The following is a 25,982-nucleotide window of genomic DNA, read 5'->3' as shown; positions in this document are numbered from 1 at the left end:
GACTGGCTTCGAAAATTGGAGAAACTACTTTTTCACTTATGTAAAATTGGTTTGGTCTAATAACCAGGAGAGAGCTGTACAGTATTATTAAAACAAAACTCCGATAATCAGCCAAAATTTTTTTTATCGATTAGGAAAAAATCAGTCAGAGAAACCTAAAATTGGCATTCAGCAGACAGTCCCGAAAATCCTGTCGGCCGCTGTTAAGCCAAAATTTTCGGGTGCTATTCCAGTTCTCATAAAACAATGCATGGTAAGCCTATGGAAGTACATATTTCTGATTCAATATTCTGTTTATAGATCCCTATTTATAGTAAGATCACAAGGCTTCCAACGGCTTTTTCCAAAGGCTTCACTCAACTAGTTCGGCCTAAATCTACCAAGAATGTAGACGCCTCAGTATATTTTGAATTAGATTTTCGTACAATTAAAATTTTATTCGTATTTTTCATGGTTTATCTGCATCTCACGGCGAAAAGAATTGTACTTTTTTGTTTGCCTAATTTTTTTTTATTATTCATAACTCATTCGTTTGTACGCATTTTTGTGCTCATTTCTTAATGTCTGTATTTAATCTGCAGAGACCTTCTAACACAATTCAACCCACAAATTAACTAAGTAAAGTAGAGTAAAAAAATCTAAATGTCTAATAAAGCAGCAGAGCATCATTACTTAAGTTAGTACGTAAACAAATTTGTTTGATTCGCAAACTTAGTTGCTTGAATTGACCTGCTTTTAGATGAACATTTTTTTGTGTTTTTGTTTTGGTCAAAAGCAACAAATTTTTTATAATTCTGTGTTCTTAATTTTTGAAATTATAAAATCATAAAACTTATTTTAGTACTAAGTCCTAAATACAATTTAACTATTCTTGACATATGTTTGTATGTGTGTGTGTGTGTACATTCTTATTCACCAGCTCAACCTTTGCAGCGAAGGGGAGTAACCGGCCATGTACGATTTTCAATGTCGAACATTCGCTTTTTTTCATTGTTTTCGTATGCAAAATTTACGCGCATAAAATTTAATTAAATTACTAATTGAATAAAGCCCCTGCTACACAAACCTAAGCACAGACAAAGGAATCAAACAACTGTGCCATTTGCATGATGTCATTTGCGATTGTGATTTTTTCCTCTTTCCATAAAAATGCTTTTCCAAAGCACACGCAAGCACTCACATACGAGTGTGTGTCATATATGTATAGGTGTACATACACATCTATAGATAACCTAGAAGCGAGCAGCAGATTGAGAAAGTTCGGCTGCGCCATTGCAATTTTATGAATGAACTCAAGTGCCGGGTGGCGGCACCACACAATAGGACAATAACTGTTTGGTGGCCTCGGCGACTCTCAAGCATCGCGCGGCAGTTAATTCAAACTTTGAGATTCCCCAGCGTTGGCTGACACAAACATATGTTGAGTTTCTAATTAAATTATTTTTTTTTGTGCCTTTTATAATAGTATCTATTTCTCTTCTTTGGTACGTTGTTGTTGTTCTGCTGAACACAAATTCTACATATGTAGCCTTGGCAGAAGTTCTAGCTCGTGGCGCACGCAAGCAAAATTTAATTTGCTAAAATATTTAATTGACATTTAACGGACATTTCGCATCGATGCCGCCCAATGGCAAAAAAAAAGAAACAAAAAACAATATAAAATAAAAATTATATCACAGTTATTTGTGGCTTGTGACTGCCTCCTTAATAATAATAATAATACGATGATGTTACAGCTACGGCCAAAGTTCCATAAATTAGGCGGCTTAATTTGCTGTGCTGCGGCATTCTGGCAATTTTTTTTTATATTTTTATTGCGGCGTTTGTGATTTATGCGTTTCTGGCGAACGTTTAAGCAAATTCGAGCACCAATTGACCACGAGCTCTGATGTCATTTATTAATCGCGCGCCGTAATTTGAATTTTAACGGTCTGATTATTATGACAAATTAAACACATAGAAAAAAAATACAACTAAAACAAATTAGGTTAGGTTAGCCTGTTTGGCAACAAGCCACGCATAGACCTTTTGGTCCCTAGCGATACCAGATGGGGACCGACCTCTATGAATACCGAAAGTAGACATCATGTAGGATGTCAGCGCTTTTGGCGAATCTAAGCAGCGCTGGAAGATGTTATAAAGTTTCCTCAACACCCTCTCTGCATTTCCTGCATTTCTCCGTGTTAGCAATCCCTATCTTGTACGCATGTGCACCCAATAGATTATGACATGTTAGCATACCTATGACAGTTCTACATTCCTTTCGCGAGAGCGTAAGTACGAATTGAGTCAGTTTTTTGTCGTTAGTTCTACACATAACTTTTGCTGTTTTGCATGTGGTCAGATTAGTCCACCTAGCTTCCACTCGCTTTTTCATGTAGTCGTCCATTTCGTTGTATAATTTAGCTGTTTTAGTATGTCGTTCTCTTGTTCAAATGGTAGTCTAACAGCACTTTTTGCTATCTCATCTACTATTTCGTTTCCCACAATGCCTTTGTGACCAGGTACCCAATAGATATGCAGCCTATTGTTTGCGGCTAGCCTCCCTGCTCCATTGAACATTTTTGGGCATAATACAATGAGAGCTTATTGCTTTTATTGCTGCTTGACTGTACACGTATTTATTAATTGTTGAGTTCTTTCTTGTTCTAGTGTAGACTAGCTCCGCGGCTTTCTCCACAACAAACACTTCCGCTTGGAAAATATTGATGTAGTCTGGCAGTTTGATAGGCTGCCTTATCCCTAGTTTTGAGCAGTAAATGCCCGCTCGACGGAGTGGAGCCGTATGTATAGATATGAAAAGCCCTATGGCTAGGCTTCATGCTTTTGTGCATCCCTCCTCTTCAATTGTAGCACGAAACCTTCTCTCCCAATTAAAGTACGGAGTCATGTAGTCTGTGCAACCTGAACTCCACTTTCCTATTGAGCTGTGACCGAAGGTTCTGCAGTTGAATACTCCAGCAGCCACCAACCTCCTCGCGGATTTCGCTGCCAGGTTTCCCGCCATAAGGTCAATAGGTGGCATGCTGAGTATCATTTCCAGCGCCGCCGTTGGAGTGGTTTTCATCGCTCCTGTTATGCACAGAGCAGCGAGTCGTTGAATCCTTTCTAGTGGCATTAAGTATGTCAGTTTTGTTGTCGCAGTTCACCATACTAAGGCCCCATACAGCAATATCGGTCTAACTACTGCCGTATAGCACCAATGCATCAGAGAGGGTAATAGACCCCAAGTAACGCCCAGCATTCTTTTACATGCGTACAACGCATTACTGGCCTTTTTCACCCTTTCCTCAACAATGTGCTTCCACAGCAATTTACTGTCTAGTATTACTCCGAGGTACCTTGCATGATCTTTGAGAAGTAGTTCGTTGTTCCCTATATTCGGTAGGTTCCACGTCGGGACCTTGTACTTCCTGGTAAAAAGTACCATGTTCGTTTTTCCCGCGTTTATCCCTAGCCCTGCGCGAGATGCCTATTGGTGTACCGTTTTGAGTGTGTTATTCATCACATTACTGATGGTGTCCAGGTACTTTCCCGTAACTACTACAGCTATTGCTGAAAACAGTGAACGACGTAAACGCAGTCCCCTGTCAGCTGTTACGATCAAACTAATGAGAACCCCATGTAAATGAAAAATTCCTTCCTTCCGTATCATAGATTTTATCTCAGGATTTTTAAAAATTCCCGTAGAACCCTGTCAGCTGATTGCTCTCTCACCACACAGTGTTGCCAAGCAGTACATTTCGAAATCATTTACAAAATAAACTAAGAAAAGCTATAATTTTTATTAAAATAACTTAAAAACACTGTTGAATAATGTTAATTATAGATAAATGAACTATTTGCATTTGTTGGTTTTTGGCTTTGATTTATTAAACAATGAAAAATTGTAACTGATAACGCGGATGTGTGAAAAAGTGTGTAAGCAAAAATATCAATGGCAACATTGTGTAGATACAACCAAACACATACACACACAAACCGATGTATTGTGTAAAATATGTAATTAAAAGAACGCAGTTGTTCTCACGGGATGAGTTTTTGTGCTCGTTAGGGGCTGCGGTAAGGGACTGCGTACGTCGTTCACTGTTTTCAGCATATGCCACTAGTTTTGGTGCCCCTCCGTCAAATTTCTTCAGCAGTTCATTTGCTCCAAGTAACCATAAAAGCGGCGATAATTCCCCCAACTACAACTAAAACATATTAAAAATTAAAACAAAATTTAAAGAAAAAAAGAAAAGAAAAATAAAAACATATAAAAAATAATAAAAAAAAAATTAAAAAAAGATTAAAAAAATGTATATATGTATAAAGTAAGAGTAAACAAAAAAACATTAAAAATAAAAAATACGAAAAAAAATTATTAAAAAAAAATAAGACAACATTTTAAATAAAAATTTAAACCAAAAGAATAAAAGTAAAAGTAAAAACCAAACAATTAAATATAAAAAATAAATACAAAAAACGATAAAATAGATAAATTAAAATAAAAGAATTAAAAAACAGTTAAAAAAATAAAAGTAATAAAAAACTTAAAAAACTAAATAAAAGTAAAAAAAAATTTATTATGAAAAAATAAATACAAAAAAATTATACTAAAAACCAAATATAAAATAAAACAAAGGTCAGCATAATTCCAGTTCTTCAACAACTATTTTTTAATATCTTTCCTTTTTGTTTTTTGAGTTTGCCAGCATTTGCAAAAGCGCCGTAATTTGAATTATAACGGTTTGCTTATTATGACAAATGAGGCATAAAAAAATGTTTTTAATAAAAAAGATAGAAAAAAATTAGAAAAATAAAGTAGAATTCAGCAGCATTCCAATTGCTCAATAAATATTTTTCAATTTTTTCCAATTTTTTTTTATTTTGCCAGCAATTGAATAAGCGCCTATGTATGTGCCTATGCATGAGTTCGCGTACGTGAATTTACCCTTCCCCGTTTGCGTTAATTTATTGTCAGCACATTTGCATATTTCAAACACACATGCACACATACATACATATGTACCCACATAAGAAAAAACCTCCACACACTCCAGTTGACTGGCACAGAGTTTCGCAAAACATTTCAATTACCAATTACCAGCAAACCGTAATTCAATGATTTATAGCCATCATCAGTGAACGCACCACTCCGCACGCCAACTGACTTTCAACTTTTATTGGCTTAAAGTTATTAATATTGCATATTTTAACATTTGAAATAATTTTGTTATATCCAATACTCCGCGCGCTGCAAAGTAAGTAAATAAGCGCACGATTGGTTCAGTGAACTCGGAAATCCAATACCATTACCAAAGTCATTACTTTGCCATTACCGGCAAATTGTGTGTATGCATTATTCTATGTGTGTGTGTATGTATGTATGTGTTTATTTAGCAAATTAAACACCTTTTCGCAAACTCATTTGCAAGCCGTCCAATGTGGGCCATAGGCAATGCGTCGAAGTACAGCTCACACAAAAAATACAGCATCGCCGTCTTTGCCCTACCTAAAGCGGCTGTTTATGTACCCCGTAGTCCACACACTGCTTCTTCCTGCATAACATCACGTTTTGCGCATTTGTCGTGATCTCGTAAATGTCATTGGGCACTGATTAATCTTATAAAAATTTTAATAATATTTTCATTGTTGGCTCTTGAGGCACAGCATCACTTCACTTAATTTCAACTGGCGCGTTTCTGACGCTGATGGCGTTGTTTTTGTTGTTGTTGCTGATGGCACACTCTGCACTTATTTTTCGAAGGCTGTCTTGGAGCACTTTGAGTGCAGTGTTGATGACTGATTTTGTAACCAAATATTTGCTCTGGCGGCTTAATTTTTACTTATTTTTAAGATGATAATTTTTCGAAAGTCCGTACATTTTTTTAATAAATTTGTTTGTTTTTGTTTGCAGGTGATGATAATCATATATTTCTGGTGGCTTCGCACAAAAAGGTGAGTACGAAATGAAGTGAAGGATGAATTTGGATCTATGTATGTATGTGGGTATATACCCTTGTGTATATGGAAGTGTCTTGCAAAACCTTCAAGGTAGATTAAGTAACTCTTCTTAGTGCGAAAAATTTGAAACACGTTTTAAATGATAAAAACTTTAAGATGCCATAAGATAGTGAAAAAATCCGTTACTTTGCTAATTACAATTTTGCATAATAGGCCTAAGTAGTAATAGTAAGGCGATTTGAAAAGGCCGGCGGTTTGGCTACGCCTCTATTTTGCTTACTCCGAATAGACTCACCTTCGACGAGCTATTCAGGACCAGCGTACCATCAAGAAGAGAGGGACAAACACCAAGGTCAAGGAGAAGGGCAGAATTAAATTTCTACAAAGATGGTTCCAATCTAGACGATAGGGTTGACTATGGAATATTTTCGAAGAAATTAGAACTTGAACTATCCGTTCGGCTACCAGACTACTGCAGCGACTATCACGCAGAATTTCTAGCTGTAAAAACGCGCATACCTCAACAAAAACTGCAATAAATTTATTCTCGGATAGCCAGCCGACCATTAAATCAATGAATCTGGCTATACAAGAGCAAAGGTTGCAGAGGAACGCTAGACAGCCCTGAATGATATTAGAGTCGTATTGAAGGTTCAACTCCTTTGAGTTTCGGGGCACAGAGACATTGAGCGAAATTGTAAAGCCGATGAGCTGGTCAGGAAAGGTACTACTCTTCAACTGCTCAGTGATAGAAATACCAGTAAGATCCCTATGGCCACGAGCAAACTAATACTTAATTATAAAATTATCCAAGAGGCCAGTAGGTCATGGAGAGATGAAGGCACATGAGTAACAGCTAGGTTACTGTGGCCACAAATAAACAAGAAAAAGCCACAGGAATTGCTAAGACCCAGACAGTCTCTGTCTCTGGCGGATCCTCCCGCTTTTGCAATGGAGGTTGTACAGAAGTGCAAGCTTCTCCGCAAGAGTTTTGCTATTGAAATTGCATGGCGAGGCATCCCTAGCAGTTTAAGCGTTCTTCTCCTGAGGCCAAAGTGTTTTTGCTTGACTATTGGAAAATACATTTGTGTCTGTCTCCGAACACTGTTTCCTAGGTATTTTGCATGCCTGCTGTATCGCAAAAACCTCAGCTTGAAAAATATTACTAGTTTTCTTCGGTAGTTTAAAGGATACTGAAATATTGGCTAATCTAGAGAAAACCTCCGCTCCAGCTTCACATTCCATCTTGTATTCCTCGGTGAAAACAGAGATACCTATCTATGTCCGTGCAGACTCTCTCGCTTGAGCGCAACAGATTGAATTTCAACATCAGCGGGGAGTAAGTACAGAATGATGTCGAGGACGGCAGTGGGGCATGTTCTACACGCTCCTGTGATGCCTATGCATGCAGACCTCTACACTCTCTCTAATTTAGTGGTGTTCCGAAAAGCTACCCACCAAACTGGGCAACCATATGATAAAATTGGCAGAACCACTTAGTTGTACATCCAGAATACGACATGTGGCTTGAGACCCGATTTTTTTACCGAACATAGATTTACAGGAGGAGAAATCCGTACTGGCTTACTGGCTTTCTTAACTCGTTTTTCGGTGTGCAGCTTCCAATGAAGCTTGAATCAACTATGTATTACACTAGGATACTTGACTTCCGACGAGTGTGTAGGAAACTGGTTTTTTTAATCTAGACCTCCTAGAAGTTTTGAAGTTTTATATTTTCTTTAAGTTCCGTTTTGGCAGAGTTGACTCAAAGGTCGAAACTAGCAGCCTATCGACTAAGTAAAGCCAATGCTTCTTCAAAACTTTCAGCCCTGACTTCATTAACCTAACATATCTAGAAAAAAATGTAAGACGCGCATTAAAAAGAAATCGTCCAATCGTCCAATTGAAATTCTTTTTTCAGCAAGTGGCCAACAAATAAATGATTTTTGTGATATGACTAGTTGAATTAAAAAACTGCATATTAATAGCGCCACAAAATTGCTCCAAGGACTGCGTGAAGGAATAGTGGCATTAGACTTGAATGACAACCTAAGGGATGTTGCCCTTGAAAACTTCAATAATGAAAAAAAAAAATTTATTTAAAATTGTATTTTTTTGTATTTATAAAATCTGATGTATTTTCAAGAGGGTTTAATAAAAAACTTCACAAAGACATAGAAACAAGACTGATTCCGCTTAGAGTAAAAATATGCATTTTCGGAATCGGCGAGCGATTTTACATACGAATTGCTTTGGTTCTCTTTCGAAACAATAAAAAATTATTAATTATTTGTAAACCAGTGTTAAATGTATGATGCCATATTTCAAACTTTTAAGCTCACACGCATACATACGCAGACATTTGCATTACTATTATTAATATTATCATTATTACTTGGAGAATAAATTATTGTACATCATTTCAAGTGCAAAAATATATTTAATTCCCATAAAAAACGTCATTGTCTGTGACCTTAACAATGAAAAATACTGCGACAGTTGTTGTTTGCCCTGACATCTGGCACCCAACAGACAGACAATAACTCGGACGAACCAAAACTTTTTCATTCTAATTTGCCTCAGCTATTTTTCTCTTATATTAATTTTTTTTTTTATTTTTTTGTTTTTTTTTTCTCGTTTTGTTTTTGTAATCAACAGCTGCATTGTTTATTTATACGGCCACACAATTTGCTTTTATTAAATAATTGCCAATAAAATCAACCAACATGGAAAAATGAATTACAGCTGAAACAAAAGCTACCAAGTGCGCCATTATTCATTTATTGGTGGCTCAAAATCGGTGGCCTGTGGGTAGTTTGGTTTATTTGTGGCAAGTGCGCAATAGTTCAATTACCTGCCCCATTAAGTGAAACTCTAGATTTGCGGATATGTAAGTGTGTGTTTGTGTGCGAGTGCGCGCACTTAGTGCAGACTGAGTCGAGCTGGTGGCTGTGCTGTTCTACACCGTTGCTCACCCAGAGCAAAGAGGTGCTTTGCCTCATAGTCCGTAGCTAAATGCTGTTATTTTTTTTTTTATTTTTTTGTTTTTTCCCCGTTTTTTTTTTTTTTTTTGATTTGCTTTTGTCACCGCAATCAGCCACTCACATTTCCAGGCTTGAAATATGAAACTTTGTTGCTGTTGCACATAGAAAATCAACAGTAGCAACAGCAGAACAATAAAAGGGAAATGCATTGAAAAAAATATCTGCCACAACAAAGTGTTCTTGGCTTTGAAATATTTTGCTATATGAAAATATTAACTTGTGTATATATGGAATGATAAACATGAAGAAAATGCACGCCTGTGTATGTATGTGTAAAAACATGACTTCCCTGTAGGGAAAAGCCAAACATATAAAAGCATTTAATAGAAAAAATTATGTTAGTTAGTCATTGACTGCCAACTTCACCATAAATGCATGTCCAATCGAGCAAATAAACTCCTTTACTTACCTTGGCAGTTTATCGTTGCGAATGCAGGATCTAATACCTGCACTGGATCCTGCATTCGCAAGAGCGAATAGAGAAAGCACAGACCGCATTCAGCAGGTTTAGCTCCAAATGGCGCACGCAACAGATGTCTAGAAACACCAAACTACTGATCTTTGAGTCTAATGTCAGGTCGGTTAATTGTCGGAATATTGTGCGAAAACGATCGAGAATAAAGCGTGATGAAGCAGCTCAAACGGTGGCGAAACCAGGACTAACGGCCAGGAAGATTCTACTGCGTGTTTGACGTGACTTGAAAGGAATAATTTATTATGAGTTGGTTCCGTATGGCCAGATCTTTATTATTAACAACTGGAACGTTTGAAGGTGGTGATTGACCAGAAACGGCCAAAAGTGGCCAACACCAGAGGCGTTGTAGATGTTGTGTTCGGGGCAACTCAAGCCACACACGTCTGTAGTGACTCGCCAAAAACTCCAGGAGTTTGGTTGAAAACTTTAATGCATCCACCAGTCCTTACCTGGCACCAAGCGATTACCACGTTTTCCTCACATTGCAAAACTTCCTGAGTGATAAAAAATTGGTATCAAGAGAAGATTGTGAAAATCGATTACTAGAGTTTTTCGCCAATAAGGGCCAGGACTTCTATGAGAGAGGCATTATGAAGCTACCCCTAAAATGGCAATCGATTATACAACAAAACGGCCCAAATGGAAGAACCCGAAACATCTTAAATAAAGTTTTAAATTATAGAAAAAACTTTATTAATCCCGGCGGGCCAATTAAAAGGTCGAAAAAATCGATTTTTTTTTTTCCTGAAATCAATAGCTTAGATATTCAAGAACATGAGACACAAATTTTCAGAGTTAAATTCCAAGTATTTGCAGAGCTACAGAGCCGAGCGTAGTGCGGCGTCAAGCAACTGTGCGCTTACTTTGAAACTTTGAAGCGCGTTTTCCCGGCTTTTCATTTTCACGATTTTACCTAATTTGTGTACACGATTGCAAAAAAACTAAACGAGCTATCCATTTCATTCAAAATGCGTTATCTTCAGTATTGTTTTCTCTTCTATGTGAACTAAAAAAAACATCCAAAAACTTTTTTTAAGCGACTCTTTTACCCAGTTGAAAAATTTTTTTTTCCTTGAAAAACCACTTTATTTTTTCTACCTTCCCCAAAAATTCGAATTTTACGTGTTTCTCCCAATTTTCTTAGTTCACATCGAAGATAATTACATCAAAATTAATAATCTTTTTTTTTTTTGTTTTAAGATGAAAATTGCAAGTTGTATCTTGTACACAAGTTGGATACTTCAGTGGCAAGGCGCTCTGGGAATCTATTGATAACTCGGCTTACAATATATTGTTGGAGATTGTACAAATTTTTTTTTTTAGTTCAAATATATATTAAACTATCCCCAAAACTTCATTTGGCTAATTGTTTTTTTTCTCATCCTACAACGCTTCGCGAAAACTACTGAATTTAGGACATCTAATTGGCCCGCCGGCCTTAACTCTATCATTTTGTTGTTTCATGCACGGATATTCGAGCCTATGCACTTCCGAATGGTAGTCACACACCAACTGATTCGGCTACGGCGGCCGCTAGGCCGATATTAAGAAATTAAAATATGGTTGGGTCGATCGCATGAGACCGAAAAAATCGTTCAACGAGCTTAAATCTAAAGGGTTTTCCAATAAGAGGTGTTATGATCAATGCTTTTGTTGCTTGTGTGGCACGTAGCGACGTCTTGTTGAAAATAAACGTTGTCCAGATCAATACCATCCAATTCCGGCCATACAAAATCGTTAATCATCTCTTGATAGCGCAATTCATTCACCATAACTGTTGCTCCAAATTCATTTTCGAAAAAATAAGGTCCAATGACTCCACCGGACCATAAACCGCACCAATGATTTTTCGATGGAATTCCGGATAATTTTCATGCATTCCAACGACCCAATCAGCAAATACACGACGTTGTTGATGATCGGCCGACGTGTGTTCTTGTGTTAACTGGACTTTATAAGCCTTAAGACCCAAATCTTTATGCAAAATAAGGCGTAATGACGTTTGTGGAATATCTAATTCCAAAGAACGATGAGGAATGGACAAACCTGGGTTTTCTTCAACACTTTCGGCTACAACAGGAATATTTTCGGCTGTTCTTGAGGGAGGTGCACGGGTTTTATTTTTCACATCACTAACTTGGCCCAACAGCTCGAATTTTTTCACCAATTTCTGTATTGCGGTTCGACAAGGTGCTTCACGATGACCCAAAAATGTTCGAGTTTTACGAACCATCTCTGCCAAATTTTCACCATTTTTATAGTGAATTTTAATAATCTCAATGCGTTGTTTAAGCGTGTGTCGTTCCATTTTTATTAGTGGCGTAGTTTCTACTTGTCATTCAAAATAACATGTGTTATTGGAAAACCCTTTATAGCGAGAAATCGCACTTGTCGCTTGATTTAAGTGTTTTCCTCACAATAATTACACATCGATGACTATTCGTAATAATAATAAAGCGGAAAAACGACGGAGCACCAACTGGTTGAGCTGAAAAGTTAACTGGCAGTATTCACAAGTAGTATTTTCCCTACAGGGTTCTCATACTTATGTGTATCTAAGTGTAAGTATTAGTCTGGTTTGGCTGCCTGTTTTAGTCAACTCATTTAATTTTTTTTTTTTTTAATTTTCAGTTTTATTCTTGCTTTTGGCAGCTGTGCGTGATAAGCATCGCCACAACAACAGCAACAATGTAGCTTGATGTTGTTGGCATGCAATTGCAATTAGAATTATTTCTTGTATGGCAAAGTTTTTTGCTATTTATGCGCTAGTTTTGTATCTCAAATACTACTAAAGTGCATGTTGTTGTTGTTGGTGTGCAATTACGAACATTGCTGCAAAATGCCGTAACTGCAATATAAGTACGAACACTAATGGAATGTTTGCATTAGCTAATAAATGCCAATTAGCCAGTTTTAATTAAATGTTTTCATTCCCCAAGTTCTAATTTGTATTTGTTTTTATTGGCAATGACCTTTACTGTTATCATCTTTTGTTACTGTTGTGCGGGGGCGTGCGATTCGAAGAATGTTGTAACTTTCATCCCTTTAGAAAAAACGAAAGTTCTCATTGTGTAGAAATTGGAGAAATGATTGAAGTTTTAGACAAACTAAAATCTGGATAAGGCTCAACATCCACAGCAAAAGAATATGAACGGAATGGGGCGACTGTAAGGACAATAAAGCGAATCGAATCCTCTAAATATTCGCAAAGTGTAGCCGGAGGAACTGCAAACGCAAAATGTGCCACATATCATGGATATGATTTAACAGAAGCTGTAGAAAAAGCGCTAATAATTTGGATAGAGGACAATAGTAAACAAAGTACTGGTTGATTCTAATTCGATAAGATACAAAGCGCTTAAAATTATTAGCGCTTTAAAGGAAGAACAACATACGCCATCTACTAAAGAATTTAGTGCAAGCAAGGCATGGCTTGAAAACTCATTTTACACGATTATAATGAACATATCTTCCACTTTGGATTGGCTTCTTAAGCTCGATTTTGATCGATTTACATGGTTTCCAGGTTTGCTGAACATATCCGTCTACTTTGTATGAACTTTGTGTCTCGTTTTAAACGATTTCGTTTTGCACGACTTTCCCAAGAACGTAGCTACCGTGTAAATCAAGGGATAAAGGTATAAACCTTTTATTGGGTGTTTGGGCTCCTCCGAGCTCCTCCCCCTATTTGTTGTGTACGTCCTCAGGTGGAGGAGCTTTTTATGAGTATGTTTTCCACGGCAGAAATACACTCGGCTGTTTGCCATTGCCTGCCTAGAGGCGACCGCTTTGCCCATCATTTCGAGTTTCATGTCTTCAGATTTGAACCTGTACACTTCCGAATAGTAATCACGCACTAAACATTCGGCTATGGCAACCTCCGTTTTATACTATTACTTGATTCAAAAATTTCATACTAAAAGGTTTCAGCGAAAAAAAAACCGAATTACACCTTAGGCGTTCGATTAGCAACATTTTTCAGACCCAAAACGACACCTTTTTCTTTAATGCTTAGGGTTTTATTACAAACAAAAAATAAACCAAAAATTGTAATAATAAAAAAAATAAATGTTTTTAAAATTTTTGTGAAGTATTTCTGTATGAATTTTCTATTTCTAAAGCGTCCGAATTTTTTTTTTTACCGAAGTTAGTTGTGTTGGATTTTAAAGCTCTTTCTTTAAATACTTAAAGCTTTATTTAAAAAAACAGCAACAAAAATAATAAAAAATGTTTAATGTTATTTATTCAAAAAACCAACAAAAAATTGTGGTAAAAAATTAAATCTTATTAAAATTTTCATAAAAATAGACTTCTGTATGAATTTTCTATTTGTAAAGTTTTTATAAAAATAGATTTCTATATGAATTTTCTATTTATAAAGTTTTCGATTTTTTTTTTTTGTTTTTGCCTTAAACGAAGTTGTCTGTTTTCAGTATCAATGCAGCCACCCAATGTTTGCTTCTAAATAGAACAAGCCACCAAAACCAATAAAGAAATAAATTTCAGACTCAAACTGCAAATGAATTTGACCTTTGTGATTGTCACACAAATCGTTTCTGTAATCACATTTGTCAACAAAGCTCGTAGATAAGTAATGCTTTTACATAATATACATACACAGTTATATTTGCACATACTCGTATGTGTATGTGTGCGCATGCAAATGTCGAGCAGACGCGGAATTAAATCAACAAAGCGAATTATCAATGCAACATTGCATTTCGAGCGCACAGGCGGCAGTGGCAGGCGGCGTGGCATGCCACATATGTATGGCAGCTGTGGTGTGCGAGTAGGTTTCAGCAAGTCGTGCGTCAGTGCGTCGTCACCACCATTACGTAATCCGTAAATGAATGATGGCAAGCAGTGAAGTCGCAAAACCCAACCTGAGCTGTGAGCGCCTACTGCCTGGCATCTGGGCACTCTGCTCTATCTGCCTACTTATCTACCCACAGGCAATCAGTCAATCAATCAGTCACTCAGTCAACATACTAACTGTTGCTCATGAAGACGGAACTAACCGCAGCCATGCGTATTCGTGCCCATACACACATACAGGCATACACACTTACATACACATTTGTCTACCACTGCATAGAAGTTATTGAAAAAATGCTTCTGCGCCTGTGTGTGTGTGTGTGTAGATATCAAATGATTTTTCCATAATTGTTTTCCCTTCCTAATCCATTATTATGCAATTCGAAATATTAGAGAAAAATGGAAATTGAAATCTCAGCACGCATTAAATGGCTGCGAACAGATGCAACATCAACAACAGCAACTGCATAATCGTACCACAGCTATAGCCGCTGCGGATGAAATAGACAGTTGGTTAATCGCGCTGCAAGTTGAATTGGCTGGTGTGTGGTTGCTGCGCCAGCCGCCAGCACGGCCTCCGCCTTGTCCCCCTTTGAGACGCAACGCAAAGAGATTTTTCTTGCGATTTCCTCTTCGATGCTGCTGATCTGATGTCGATTTGTGGCAAAGTGGCTGGCAAAAGTATTTTCCATTACATTTGTGCGATTTGCTCAAAGTACAAATTTTCTACTTGTTTTCAAAGGTATTGTGGCGCACTGGCTTTGAGGAAATGAATCTGATTCATTTAGTATTTATTTGACTTATAATCGGTCTTTGTATGTATGTATATAAGTATATAATCGGTCTTTGTATGTATGTATGTGTGTGTGGTATGCATTTATAATTAAGCAGGATGTATTTATGTGTGAGTTTGTACTAGAGATGTCGGTTCAGGTATACCGCGATTTTTTGTTAACACTCCCGACTTTTCGGGATTTGTATGTTCTTACTGTACGGTAGGAGACCTTCGCAAACAATATCTAAATTCCGGGATCGCAAGAATGAAAAATGTATATCCCTTGTTTGCATGTAGCAGGGCATTACGCAGTAGAAAACTTTCTAGTTTTTTTCTCGTATTCAAACCAGTCTGGTTCTAAATTTTTGTCACTTAGAAAGACCCCAATTTTCTTGCTAAGTTTTTTAAAAAATTCGAAAGTACAAAAAAGCAAATTTTTATTTTTATATATAAATTTCTATTAACTCATTGTGAAATTCCATATTTTTTATCGGGAGAGTATTTGAATACAATAAACCTTCATAAATATAAAAAATTCATGGCGTCTCTTAAATTACGGGTCTAAATCCGACAATGAGTGAAAGAACAAAGTCGTCGAAATGAAAACAACTCGAAAAGTTGAGTTATGAGAATCGACTCCTCGAGAGTAAAAAAGGCAAGAGGTAGATCAAGGTCGAGATAGGCCGAAATGGAAAAAGCTTACTGTTACAGTTACTTACTTCAGTAATTACTGTAAGGGAGTTAAATGTCTACCCGACAGCCAGGCGGCAATTAAAGTTCTGGGCGCGTTGTTTCTGCATTCGAAATGAATCGCAGATTGATTGATTTCTCACTCGACTTCATCGGAATACTTCGATTTTAGGCTCATTTGGGTTCCCGGTCACAGTGTATATATAGTGAGAAACTGCTGGGCTGATGAGTTGGCTAGGCAGGGGACCCTGGAGACGATTTCACCGTGAAATGAGAGGATTGAGGTTCCCTTCAGAATCTGTGGCCTGCTCCTGGAAAGATGAGCCTCTCGTCAACTCAGCGAGCGCTATGCTAGTACGCAAATGTGCAAAGTCGCGACATACTTCTGGCCACGGGTAGATCGGAGGCGCTCGACGGAACTTCTGAGTGTAAAAAACCCGCAGCTCTCGAATTTTGTAAGTAACCTTACCGGACATTGTCTGCTAGGTATTCATGCAATGAGACTTGGAGTTGCTTTAACTTCTTGCTGCAGAAGTTGTTAAGAGGATGAGGCATATTTTTTCAGTTGCCCTGCTCTCGTCAGGATAAGTTTCAGACATCTGGGCTCTCAGTTTTTTGCTACACCTACGGATATAGCAAGTTTGGATATCACACACCTGGTGGATTTCATCAGCAGATTGAGGTGGTTAATCCAATAATTCTCCAATCCAAAATCTCGTCTTACTTTTTTCGCCCTTTTCGATTTTTCTCCTCTGTTTTTCCTCGGTATAGCATCACAATGGACGAACTTTTATTCTTTCTCCAAGTGGGCCCCTCCCATTGCGAGCCATTTATCCTACCTAACCTACAGTTAAAAAGATGAGAACCTGCAGAGAGTGCTCAAAAGAACGGATCACATGAAGGTCTTATGTGCAACTGGCCAAAACTCACGTGGAGCTGGGGCGGCAAATTGCAATGATTGTAACAAAATTCAATTCCGCAAATCAAAAACTATTTCTAAGCCTACCAAAAAGTTGTTCTGCAAATGTTCCCTACTTTCATTTACCAGTGGCTTTTGTCAAAAGTAAGGAGGAGCAGATAACACTTTGAGAGGCATAATCATGTCAAATTCATATGTGACTTGTGGTTATTGGAACAAAAATACAAGAAACTAGCGCCGCTCACGCTTTCGCGCTCTGTAAAAGATTTTCCTGCTGGGTACTTCTATGTGGGTTAGGGAAATACATTCGTATGTACTTGCAGTAAAATTGCAGTGACAGACAGACGCCATTTGTGGTTTTTAATATTCAATATTTTAATGAAATGAATACTTCTACTTACCAGTAGAATCGCTGAAAAAAAACACTGAGAAGCATTCTGTCATCGACAAGAAATATAATATAAAATTACTCATAAGTTGCGGTCCTCCATAATTCTTTGTACTTTACATCTAGCAATGAGATGTGAAATTATCGAAAAAATGGGACTGCTCACAGTAATAAGCGTATCTTGGCAAAAAAGCGCATGTAATTTTTAAATAAAAAGTGAGTTCCCCTTTAGTTTGCAAACAGCAAAACATTTCAGTGAAGCTGCAAGTAGCTGTGAATCATAGGAAATGCCTCAAAAAAGCTTATTTACAATAATCTCCAATTTATGGACTTTACTTTATTAAATGTAATACATTTTATGTGTATGTACATATATGTAGAAATAATCACTCATTCATATAAAAATTCGTGTAAGAACATTAAGACCATTGATGGATAAATTTTTTTTATTTTGCAAACTGGGTCTTTTCACCAATTTTTTTCTTCAAATGGTCTAACAGGTTACAATAATATCAAGAATTTATTGTTTTATCAGTTTGCAAGTAATCCACAAACAAAATTCTTTTCGCCTGCCAAAAAGCTGATGCTAACGTCTTCTTGACCGATTTTTAGACACAAAGTCGTTTGGCAGCCGAAGAACCAGGTTCACACCTCACACACTCTTTAGCCAAACAATAGGCTGATTTAAACCCAAGTCTCATCCACAGTTATAAATCGACGCACAAAATCCTTTCGAAAATGCTCTACAGGTTGCTGAGAAAGTTGCATTTAAATGTGTCTTTTTTCCATTGCTTGCAAATGTATATTTGAGAAAATCCCATTTAAATCTTTAAAATGTATATGAAATTTTCCTGATTGTAAACTATGTTTTATAATTTATTAACAAAAATAGAAACTTAGAGTACTCGGCAGCAAAAGTGTTCGCACTCATTTCCCAATCTCAATGAATTAGCTGATTCCTTCAAAACTGCTGAGAGCCAGTTAACGTGCCTGTAAAAATCTGCGCTTTTTCAACAGAATTCTACCACCCGTGGAGATTAAAAGTAGATCATCAACTCAGTCAGCACTCTCTCTTAACTCCTAATATCCTTCAATGGCCGAATGAATTTATGCGGGACTAATATTCGGTAATGCCCAGGTTCGAAACCCGCTAAGAGCTCGAAATATAATATTAGAATGCTGGAAATATTATTTCGAATAGCAGTCACCTCTCAGCAGCCAATGGAAAACTCCGAGTGTATTTCTGCCATGAAAAAGCTTCTCATACAAAACACCTATGTACCGTTCGGAGGCGGTGCAAAACGGTAAAGCCCTCCATTTGTGGAAGAAAATATATAAAACTTTATCCTGTAACAACAACAACGATTTAAAATACCCAAATTGGAAATTTATTTTTCGCAAGTGGTTTCTTGGATATTCTTGCTCTCACCGGCCCGCAGAACTGGACCTAAAGCAAAAAACTAAAAAGTCGGTCCACCCTAATACATGCGCACGCATAAGAGTAATGGTATTCGCCCTACAATTATATTTGAATACAATGAATATATTTGCCACAGTTGGTTGCACTCGCACCGAAAACCTTCAACTCGAACTCGCCATGCATTTCTATTCAACAACAACAATGAATAGCAACACAAAGTGAAAACGACATAAACACAAACATTATTAGTAATAAAGTGAACACCCTAATATTGTTGTTGCTTCTAAATGCACGTAATCAAGGGCAAAGTCAGCTGGATGCAGGCGCAAATGGTGCCTCATGAACTGATTAACCTTTTCGCTGTTTGGTGAAATATTATTTTTGGAGCATTACGCAATAAAGTAATAAAATTAAAAAAACAATAACAATTAAGAACTGTGAAAAAAGTGTGGCTGAAATAATAATAGCGTGGCGCGTGCAGTGGCGGCGGCTAAGGCCGAATCATTCACTACAGTTCTGATGCATTTTTGTGATTTATTTCATATAAAAAGGCCGTGAGCCTTTGCTGGTAGTTGCCTTAATTGCCATTTATAATTATTTTTCATGTGAAAATAAATAAATGAGTAAATAAAAAGTTAATAAGTTTTCCACTTAGGTCAGTTTTAGGAGACCTTTACTGTTTGATTAATTTTTAGAGAAACTTGGAAGCATAATTTACGCCACATACTACAGATACAAAGTGGTAAAAGTAATGCACTTTGTTCTAAAAATTTAGTAGGAAAATACAAAAACAATAAAAAATTGTTTTATAAAAGTTCCAGAAAATTTAAATCGCAAAAAATTCCGATAAAAAAATTCTTAGAGCACCGGCCTGGGGCAACGAACGAAAATAAATAAAAATTTCATTATTATACCACACACAACTTACGTTCATCGACTTCAACACCGACCCGACCTTATTTGCAAAACGCTTACTCAGGTTTTATTTCCGTTATATTTTGTGTTAAGTGCTCGATTTAGCTATGGAATCCTGGTCAATGCATTCAAACACTCAAGTATTGCGAGCTTATGCAATATCGCCTAGGAAGATTTTTCAAAATTCAGCATGGCGCAATGTTTTATAAAATCATTAGGCGAATTAAATCTTTTCAATCAAAGATAATTTGCTTTAATTGCGCAACTTCATTTATAAAACTTAAAAGTAATTAATCTTACAAGCAAATGAAAACATTTTCACGCTTATTTGTTTAATGAACTGTAAAAAAAATTTAAATAAAATCATTAACATTTTCTCTCTATGGAAATTTATTGAATTTAAAAGGGAGCAGCGGCCTTGCCCTGCGTGAGATCAAGAAATTATGCGCTGACATACCTTCACACATACACATACATATGTATGCACGCATGTGTGTGCAATGCTTTGGCTAAACTACGAGCATTTAAAACGTAGAATTAAAATATTTAATTACAAACTATGAAATCATGCAAATGTCTCCGACTTCCTGTGTAAAATATGCGCCACACTGAATAGTTTTCAAATCACGATTGCCTTGATGAAACCCCATGCGTGTATTCATGTGTTACGTCGTACCATTACAAACAAACTCTTAAGTCGCGGCCAACGAGAAAAATTAAAAATAAACAAATGAAGCGTAAATTTACATAAGTCAGTTCTTACAAAGCAGTTCTTATAGTTCTTAGAATATTTTCATAGTTTTTACTTTGCCCAACAAAGGTGCGCTGAAAATAGAAAATTTTTAAGTCGCATAATTTGTATTACCAAAAAGGCAAAAACAAGGTTTTTAAGTTTGTTTAATATTTTTTATGCATCACTTCACTTAAAAGTCACCGTAGTCTAGGTAGAACTGAGGTGGATAATCAAACTCTTGTTACTCTTAGTCGACTTCGTGGCACTGCATGCCTGAGCTCTGAAAGCAGCAGCAGCAGATACTTAGGTGGCTCAACAATGGAATAAGAAGTACGAGATGGATCACTTCAATAGTATCAAATCAGCAAAATAATTAATATAGTACAAGAAAACAGCTCCCCTGCTCTTAAAAAAGTTAGCCTTGATCAGAAACGCGCACATTTCGAAGATAATGAAATCTCTGATAAGTTACATAAAGGAAGTGTTTGTTTATATGGCGCAATCTCGGCGAAAAAAATGTAGTATAATTTTTCTAAGAGTCCAAAAATAACTAAAAATATTAACTACCTTATCAATAAGACTCAACTGTAAAAAGCACTACAACTCCAGAAAAATATTCAAAATTAGCCATGACCAAACAGTCGAATTTCACGGAAAATACTAGTTTTTACAATGAAAATTGGCATCTGTTTAGAAAGTTTTAGAAAGTAGAGACAATGGTGATAACAATTAGCATTAATCTTCGAGAATCGTCAAACGATGGCTGTATGATCAGCACATACAAATATGTACATACCTATGTATGATTCGCTGTTGCATTTAAATTTTAAAGTATTTGGTTGGCTTTCTAAGCTATTCCACTTTCAAGCGCAGCATTTTCAAACAAATTGTGTTTGTTGCTCTCATATTAACGGTAAATCAGCCATATTACTCAATGTAGTTCACCACAGAATAATAAAATAGTCGCTCTTTTCTCCTTCTAATCAGGAACAGATAAAGCGAATATTCTTTTCTCACCAATTACTTTGTTTTGAATTACCTTCTAATTTATGCACCTTTGTTGTACTAAAAGAATTTTTTCAGAGAACCTTCGAACACATAAATTCTCAGTTGCTATTTTAGTATGTGAACTCTGCATAGTATTGTCCTAGAAAGACTCACACATCATTAAGCCGCCTTTCTCACTGAACCAGTACCTTCACATACAGCTTTACATAAAACAGACATAAGCATGTACTTGCATATACATATACATGTGTGTGTGCGAGTGTGATTGTACATGCGAGCATGAATATGATTATTAAGATGTTGAGCTTAGCTGCCATTTCGAGTGCTTGAATACATACATACACGTACCAACACACACAGGCATATGTCAGACTGCAATTTTATGCATAATTTAATGCTGTTCACCATTAATTTTTTATGATTTTCCCATAAGCATTGTTTAATGGACCTCATTTCTGTAGTTGGCACAAAAATAATAAAAGCAAACCAAAATGCCAAAAGAAAAGCTACAACTCAAACACATGAGGAGTAGAGAATTTCAAGGGAACCATGTTGCAAAGGTCATATTTGTGGAAAGGAAGCCATTGCTGTCAATGTGAAGTTTATGCTTCATGTCTTAACTGGCTTTTGTTTATGTTATTATTACTCTACCTCTTCTTACTCTATTTACATATAATTTGTTGTTGTGCACCTAAAAAAATGCATTAACGTGAAAGTCAAAATAGAAAAAATTCAAATTATGAACATCTCTTCGTAAACCAACACCCACAACTAAAAAGCGCCAACAACAACGGCAAACAAATTGGGTACTCACTTTCGGGTACTCACTCTGTAAATGATGGCTCAGCAATTAAGAAGAATGTGTGAAAGTTTTAGCCAAACATTTCGAACCACCCGCAAGCGAAATACACTCGTATTATGAAAAAGTACCAGAAAACAATAAAAACAAATTACAAAAAAAAAAAAAAAGCACAAGCAAAAGAGGGCCTTAAGTAAGAGTTATGAGTATAAAGAACATAAAGAATAATGAATGCTCATTTAAAAGCACAATAGCAACAACAAGGGCAACATTCAAGTTCTTGTACTGCATATGCATAGTGAAGTGTTGTAATTTGAGCCTGTGCACACACACTCGCTTACATTTAATACGTAAATGCATGCATACATACAGTATTTCCAACAAGCAACAAATGACAGCCGAATCGAGAGCGACAAAAGGTTGAAAAAATGGAAAATAATTCCATTGAAGTGCTGGAGTTCAGGCGCTTAATGAAAGCGGAGAAGGTGTCAAAGACTAACTTGATGGTGACGACAACAACAACAACAATCATCAATCAAGTGCTCATGCAAAGCTTTCACAATGTGCTAGTTCGGGTAACCAAATCCAAAACGCAAACAAAAAAGAAAAACAACAAAAAACGTTGAGCAAAATCGATTTCTTGTCTGCAACAAAGCAACAACAATAATAATTTTCACGCTTCCTGTTCAAGAAATAACTCTCACGAAAGTAATATAGATATTTGCCCAAATATATACAGCGCATACATTGAATTTTGATGCAATAAAGTGCAAGTTTCAATTAGCTCGACATTTTTTTATATGGAAGAAAAAACCCAACGCCGTCAGCGAAAAAAATGTCAAATACAAGCATGAGAAATTCAGCTTAAAAAATTTGGAAAATTTCTAAATTTTTACAATTTTTTTTTTAATAGATTTATGTAGTTTTTTATGAGAATGGACTTAATTTTTATAAAAAAATGCATTAACATTAAATTGTCAATCAGTCTGTGTGCTATACATATGAAATGCGCTGTGCATATATACGAGAGTCGGTCTATAAATCAATGACTATTAAAATTAAGGCACTATATTATTTTAGCTCAATATAATTTTCTTTAGATTTTCTCGATTTTTGTATGCCCTCCAAGTAATATGATTTCTCAAAGCCCCCAAAATATGCGTTTCGTGGCGATTCCCCTATTTCGGCAAAAAAGTCATGAACGCCGCTAAATACAAAGAAAATGAATGAGTGGCCGCCCTGAGTCAATGGAAAGAGTGATATATAGCTAAATGAAAGTATTACGGGTAGTTTCTTTTGATCTGATGAGGAGCTTGATGAAAAGTAAATGACTTCTATCATTGAATTATATCAATCACTGGCCCACAAACACTGAAATATTTCTGCGAAATAAGCAAAATATTTGCTAAGTGCAGAATTAGTCTTTCTCTATGCTTCAGATCGAAGATATTGACGGAAATTATTCATCTTCTTTAAAACTCACACTTTATTGCGACCGAATGCATGAGGAAAAGGTCTAAATAAAGTTTAGTAGTTTCACCACCAGCATGTTATCCCACAGGACAGATGACCACGGTATTCCTTACGGAAGTCTATGCCATCTTGAACTTGGCGTACTGGCTAATTGGAAAAAAGTGGCGGGGCAACAGTATTGGAATTTGTAGTGACAATCATGCTGCACTAAAATCCCTTGCTAACCCACGCCGCTCTTCGAAGTTAGTCGGTGAATGTAAGACAAAGCTGAACAGTGTTGTAAAACACAACAAAGTAGTCCTATTTGGGTGCCTGGACATTGTGGTATTGCAGGGAACGAGTTAGCTGATAAATTGGCAAATGAAGGCTCTGCAAGTATGCCACTAGGCCCCGAACCCTTTCTAGGTGTCAATTCCGCATCGATTCAAATATGGATCGAGGACTTCATGAGATCTACCCACAGAGGTCGTTGGTCTGAATTGAACTCGTTCAGAGTTGCCAAGTGCTTTGTGAAAGAACCAAACAGGAAAACAGCGACCTTTCTCCTAAAACTCAGCAGGAAGCACCTGAGAGTACTGGTAGGTATAAGCACAGGGCACAACGTCTGTGGTCAGCATATGGCTACCATGGGGGTCGTGGACAGCCTGATATGCCTATCCTGTCTTGAAGATGACGACACTTCAGAGCAATTTCTCTCTTCCGGAGCTCTTAATGTTCATCAATGAATCCAAAAGATTTGTGGAAGAGTGACCTCAAACTAGTTTATCCGTTTTTAACACCCACCTTTATCTTTCCTATCTCTATTCCTTCTACTGATATCTATCCGGGTGTAGTACAATGGTTTACTGACTGAGTGCTTGGACTTGTCCAGGCTCCCACAAATCTAATCTAATCTAATCACCAGTATTTAGGTGCAATACATTTAGCAAAAAGTGTGTAAGTACACTTTATATTAGCTTTTAGTATGACACTGCATTATGGACCTTAAGGCTGCCGAAACCCCATGCATACACATAGGAATATTTCGCTTTACTCATTGATCGATTAGCTTTTCATTATTTTTCATTTATCAATAAAGGTTATATCAAATTTAGTACATTTGCCATGTTTCACTATTTCCATTAATTTCCATTACTCTCATTACAGCTACTAAACATAAATTATTAAAAGTATGTATGCATATTTGTAGTTAAATATCCAAATGTTTATAAAATCATACAACACTGAGTGAGGTTAGGAAAGCAAACACAAATACAGCGTTTACAAGTGTGCAAAAAAAAGTGTCCGTGTAATGGCAAAACTTGTAATTGCATTTGTAAAAACTGGCAAATTGTTTTGTCTATATGTAAAGCTGCTTGTCTGTTGGTCTGTATGTGTATCAGTCTGCTCTAACCAAATCATTTGAACTACATTTTGAAGTAAATCTGCCATGACCCATTTACCGTCAGCGCTAAGTACATAAACGCAGCTAAAAGCATTTGCATGTGCCCATACACACACACACAAACACCAATATGTATATAATTACATGTATGTGAATATGTAAGTATGTAAGCGCTCGTAGACTGAATGTAACAGAAAGACAAACGAAGAAACAGCAGCAACAGCAGCAGCAGAGGCAGCATTAAAAAAACCCAAAAACAAAAACATGTTGATAGCATTAAAAGGAAAATCGCAACACTTTTCCAGTTGTCAAAGCTGCAATGACAACCGGCAACAACAACATCCTGTGCCAGCGTACAGCAAGTGCGACGTAAATGTTTTTATTTTATGTTTGAATTGAAATTCGTGCCACTTCTACAACGGTATGTATGTAGTTAGCACAACACCTGCAACAACAACAGTAAAAACAACATTGAATATTGCAATCGAATGCACTGCTTAGCAGGTTTTTTCATGCGCTTTATTTAACAATTTGAAATTTGACTTACTGGGTCTTGTTTTTGTTGACAGTTTTTAATTACATGACGTTTTTTTTTTATTTCGAAATTCACCTGCGGCTAACAAGTGGCGCATGCAAAATATTTAAGTGCTTCAAATTGTAATTAATGTTTGTTTTTGTATATATTTGCGTGCCTAATGCGTTGGCAAATGGGAGAAATGGAGCTTTTAAAATTAACTCATAGGCTCAAATATAATAAATGGGTACATTCGGCATACTCAGATGTGCATACACACATATATATAATATGTATATTTGCAAATCTAATGGATAGACTTTTTTATGTACTTGTTTTGATACTTTTAGTGACGAAAATTGTGACAAATATTGTGACTTCATATGAATTATCTTTATTGTTATGAAACAAAAACACAAGCTTATTGCTTGCATACAGCAAAATTCAACATCCAATTTTGTTCTGGAATAATTTTTTGCTAAATAGAAAAAAATAATTTCAAGATATTTTGGAAACTATATTTTGACTGGCTGCAGATATCTGCTTATTAGAGGTCTCATAATGGCATCAAAACGGCGCTTTAGTGCTACTTGAGGAGTGCCAGACTGCCACTTCAACCATTTCACCTACCTACCTACCATTTCACCTACCTACCTACCAACCATTTCACCTACCTACCTACCT

At 36.5% G+C, this 25,982-nt stretch overlaps 1 protein-coding gene across 5 annotated transcripts in view; it reads left to right on the top strand.

Annotated features, from left to right (window-relative positions):
* The window catches only part of LOC129248302 (protein spire), a 194,037-nt gene that overhangs the window by 60,990 nt on the left and 107,065 nt on the right, over positions 1-25,982 (top strand). For all 5 annotated transcript variants that reach the window (XR_008582609.1, XM_054887796.1, XM_054887795.1 and 2 more), the window contains one exon: positions 5,900-5,940. Coding sequence is in view for 4 of the 5 variants with exons in the window: in XM_054887796.1 (XP_054743771.1) it covers positions 5,900-5,940 (41 nt within the window). In the remaining variant the exon portion in view is untranslated. The remainder of the gene's footprint in view (positions 1-5,899; positions 5,941-25,982) is intronic.

Source organism: Anastrepha obliqua, chromosome 5 (genome assembly GCF_027943255.1).
Source record: "Anastrepha obliqua isolate idAnaObli1 chromosome 5, idAnaObli1_1.0, whole genome shotgun sequence".
NCBI classification, from domain to species: Eukaryota; Metazoa; Arthropoda; class Insecta; order Diptera; family Tephritidae; genus Anastrepha; species Anastrepha obliqua.
This window is presented reverse-complemented; position numbering and strand designations above follow the sequence as displayed.